This window comes from Chiloscyllium plagiosum, chromosome 16 (assembly GCF_004010195.1).
Source record: "Chiloscyllium plagiosum isolate BGI_BamShark_2017 chromosome 16, ASM401019v2, whole genome shotgun sequence".
Taxonomy (NCBI): domain Eukaryota; kingdom Metazoa; phylum Chordata; class Chondrichthyes; order Orectolobiformes; family Hemiscylliidae; genus Chiloscyllium; species Chiloscyllium plagiosum.
Genome location: NC_057725.1, coordinates 75,311,274 through 75,315,047, shown reverse-complemented (window position 1 = coordinate 75,315,047; position 3,774 = coordinate 75,311,274). Strand labels below are relative to the sequence as shown.

At 41.3% G+C, this 3,774-nt stretch overlaps 1 protein-coding gene across 1 annotated transcript in view; it reads right to left on the bottom strand.

Moving 5' to 3' along the window:
* Nucleotides 1-66: 66 nt before the first annotated feature.
* Nucleotides 67-3,774, bottom strand: part of LOC122558069 (procathepsin L-like) — a 13,756-nt gene continuing 10,048 nt past the window's right edge. The window contains exon 3 of the mRNA XM_043706389.1: nucleotides 67-438. Coding sequence (XP_043562324.1) covers nucleotides 241-438 — 198 coding nt within the window. The 3' untranslated portion in view covers nucleotides 67-240. The remainder of the gene's footprint in view (nucleotides 439-3,774) is intronic.

Sequence of the window (3,774 nt, the reverse complement as noted above, 5' to 3'; positions counted from 1 at the left end):
AGCAGGTCCATTTCTCATTACCATTCATGAGCTCAACTTGTAGCATGGTCTAGCTTTAACTCGATGATATCTGACAGAGCTGGACGGCATGTAACACGGGGGGAGTGTAGGCAGGAACAAGGGTAAGGGTCATGGTCCATGGTGAACTTTGCAGTAATATTAATACCAAAATAGTGACAGTAAATATGTCTGTAGATGTATGATTTCTAATACCTTTTCTTGAACAGTCGATAATCTGATTCAAAGACATCGTCCAGTGCTCTGCGACTTACCTCCTTTATAATGTTGAAAGGATTTCAGACTTGCATTAATCACAACAGACATCGGTCCTATCTCTCTCACTGCTTGTTCCAATGCTGCCTCGCCTCCCGAAACCCATTTGTGGTTAGTGATTTTAGCAGCAATTTTATCTGGCTGAAATTTGCAGTAGCGTCCATGCTATATTTTAAATAAAATGTTCAAAATGAATACTCATTAAGCTCATAACAAAACTATATTTTCTTTGCTTGATACTTTTCTGCATTCCGACTTTGGCTGCCAATTTATGTTCCCAAACCTGTGCGATATTTGTTCACTATTTGTTTAGAAAAAGGCACATTTTGCGCGACTTCGCACGAAACAAACCGTCTGTTCCAACTCGTCCACGCCGGTCACATATCCTGACGTATTGTCGTCCCATTTTCGACCACTTGGCCCTGAACATTTCCAATCCATATACCCATCGCCATACCTTTATAATTTTGTAATTGTACCAACCTCCACCACTTCTTCAGGCAGGTCATTCCATACATACATGATCCTCGGCGCGAGACAGTTACAACTCAGATCATTTTTAGGGTTTTCTTGACTCAAACTTAATATTTATTGCTCAATGAATTCGAAACATTCTACACTGAGACGAAGCAATGGTATTACAAATGACTTGAAATGTGAGAAAAAAAAAGTACTTTGTCGTGACAACTCAATATCCCTATCAGGCTCACCATCTCGTTAGCTCATACCGAAACTACATGAGAACGAGTTGAGCTTCTTCTTCTCAGTTTTCGGTCGACTCATCTGAAACTTGTGATCATACATTAGTGAATTAAATTCTTCACATGCAGATAAACGTTTCCCAAACCGTCAATAATTACACCATTAGAGTCATTGGATTACAGCTAATTCGTATTAGTCTCAATACCTATTCAAATATTTCCCCATTCATCTTAAGGCTCTGCTCTCCAGGTTTGGACTCTGATCCCATGGCTAAAACATTTTGCTCTTCCCCGCTTCATGTATTTCATGATTTTATAAACCTTGATAATGTCACCCCTCAGCATCTGTTCCTCCGCTTGGAGAAAAGCCCCAGCCTATTCAGTCTCTCCCGATAACTGAAACCCAATCCCAGCAACATCCTTGTCAATATTTTCTGCACCTTGTGAAAGTTAACAACATCCTCCCTTTAACAGAGCAACCAAACGTGTGTGCAGTTTTAAAAAATTAGCCTCGCAAATGTCCTGTACAGCTGCTATATGACGTCCCAATACCTGTACCAATGTTTTGAACAATAAAGGTAACTGTGCCAAATTCCTCCTTCACCATCCTATCTATACTCGGCTCCACTTCCAAGGAATTATACACCTGCACCCCTCGGCCTTTCTGTAAATTCTTGCATGTTGGAAACGATATAGTATATTGATTGTCTAAAGTATGGTCTCGATGCCCGTGTTTAAACGAAAATTGGAAAATTATAAATGTGGTGACTTTGCTACTCTCTAATGGTCAATAATTTTCAATTACTTCTCACCAATGTTGCAGTTACTTCAGTTTCAGGACACAGGGCAGAACATGACGCTAACTCTGGGGTGAGATTGATACTGGGAGTGATATCGAAATGGGTGTGTGTGTGTGTGTAGCAGGAGGAATTGCCACAAACACCAAGATTTAATTCCAAAATTGATTAAAATGTAGTTGTGGCATTCTGTGCCAGCGTTCATTCAAACTTGGCTTGGAGAAGGTGTGATCAGCTGCCTTCCAGAACATTTGCAGAAATTTTGATCGGTACTATTCTATCCGAGAGGGAGTTCAAGGCGTTTGACCCAAAGTCGGTGATGGAATGACAATAAATTTCTGAGCAGGAATGGTGAGTGATTTGAGGGGATGTTTCAGGGAGTGGTGTTAACTGTACCTACTACGGTCCTTAGCAGAAGTGGTCTTCGGTTTGGAAGGTTCTGTCTACAGTCCATCGGTCAACTTCACAACTGTAGCTCGTGGATTGTATAGACTGCTATCACTTTGTGATGATATTGGAGGGAATTAATATTTGTGGATTTGATGCCAGACAAATGTAGTGAATGTCCTGGATGGTGTCAAATCTACTCAGTGTCAAACATAGAACATTGAACAGTGCAGCACAGTGCAGGCCCTTCGGACCTCAATGTTGTGCCAAACATTTATCTTAATCTAAGATCAACCTAAATACACACCTCTCAAATTGCTGCCGTGCATGTGCTTGACCAGCAGCCGCATAAATCTTCTTAATGTCTCTAACTTTACGACCAAAGCTAGCAGTGCAGTCCACGCATCAAAAACTCTTTGCGGAAATAACCAACCTTTGATATCTTCCCTTTACTTTCTCCAGTGACCATAAACAAATGACCTCTCCTGACAGCCTTTTTCCTGGGTAAACGTCTCTAGTGACTTTCCACTTCTTTATCCAACCCAATTATAAAAAAAACAACAACCCTTAATCACAAATATTTATCCAAACAATCCAAAATCCTATATCTGCGAACATTTTTCAGTACCTTGCTGACCACAGACGTAAACCAACCGAGACAATAATTTCCAGGTTTTTTTCCCTATTTACTTCCCTGAAGAGAAGTACAATATATGCCTCCCTCCAAACATGAAGAACTACCATGGAGAGGTTGGATTCAAAGATTATTGCCAGAGGTGCAGCAATCTCATTCCTAACTTCTCGTAGGAAATGTGAATATATCTGATCCGGCCCTCGAGATTGAATAATACTCATGCTTTCCAGAATTTCCACCATATCCACATTCTTAATATGAATCTGCTCAAGCCTATTAAGCTCTTCCCCAGTATTCTCTCTAACATCAAGCTCCCTCTCTCTCATGAATACAATAGCAAAAAACTCATTTTGCTCCTTCTCTATCTCGCCACGCTCAGTGTTGAAGTTTATCCACTGGCTTGGATCCAGCTTACGCTCTCTCAGATCATTCTCTTATTCCTAATGTACGCGAGCAAAACATTTGGATTTTTCCAAATCCTTTCGCCAAGGCTTTTTCGTGCCCCAACCAGCTTTCCTCAATCCATGTTTGAGTTCTTTCCTTTCGACCCTGGAATCTTCAAAATTTGCGCCAGATCCCGCTCTTCTGCTCTTATCATCCAGGGCTCCTTTCCTTTCCAATTCCACACCGGTCTCATTGGGACAAAGTTATTCAAAACAGCAAAAAGATGCTCCACATTTCTGTTGTGCATTTCCGTAAAGCAATTATTCTTAATTTACACTCCACAGGTCCTGTCTAAGAGCAGTAAAACATCCCGTCCCCAGAAAAATATCCCTCTCATCCAGTCAGTTCCTATTCCTCTCCCTGACGACCGCAAATTTGAGGCATTTATGCTCTCTGTCACCAAAATGCTCTGCCACCGACATATCTGACCCTGGCCTGCGAATTGCCTCGCACCAAATCCAATATGGCCTCCCCAGTCGGCATATCGACTTCTTGCGTCAGGAATACTTCCTGGAAACACCTAACAAAATCATTTCCA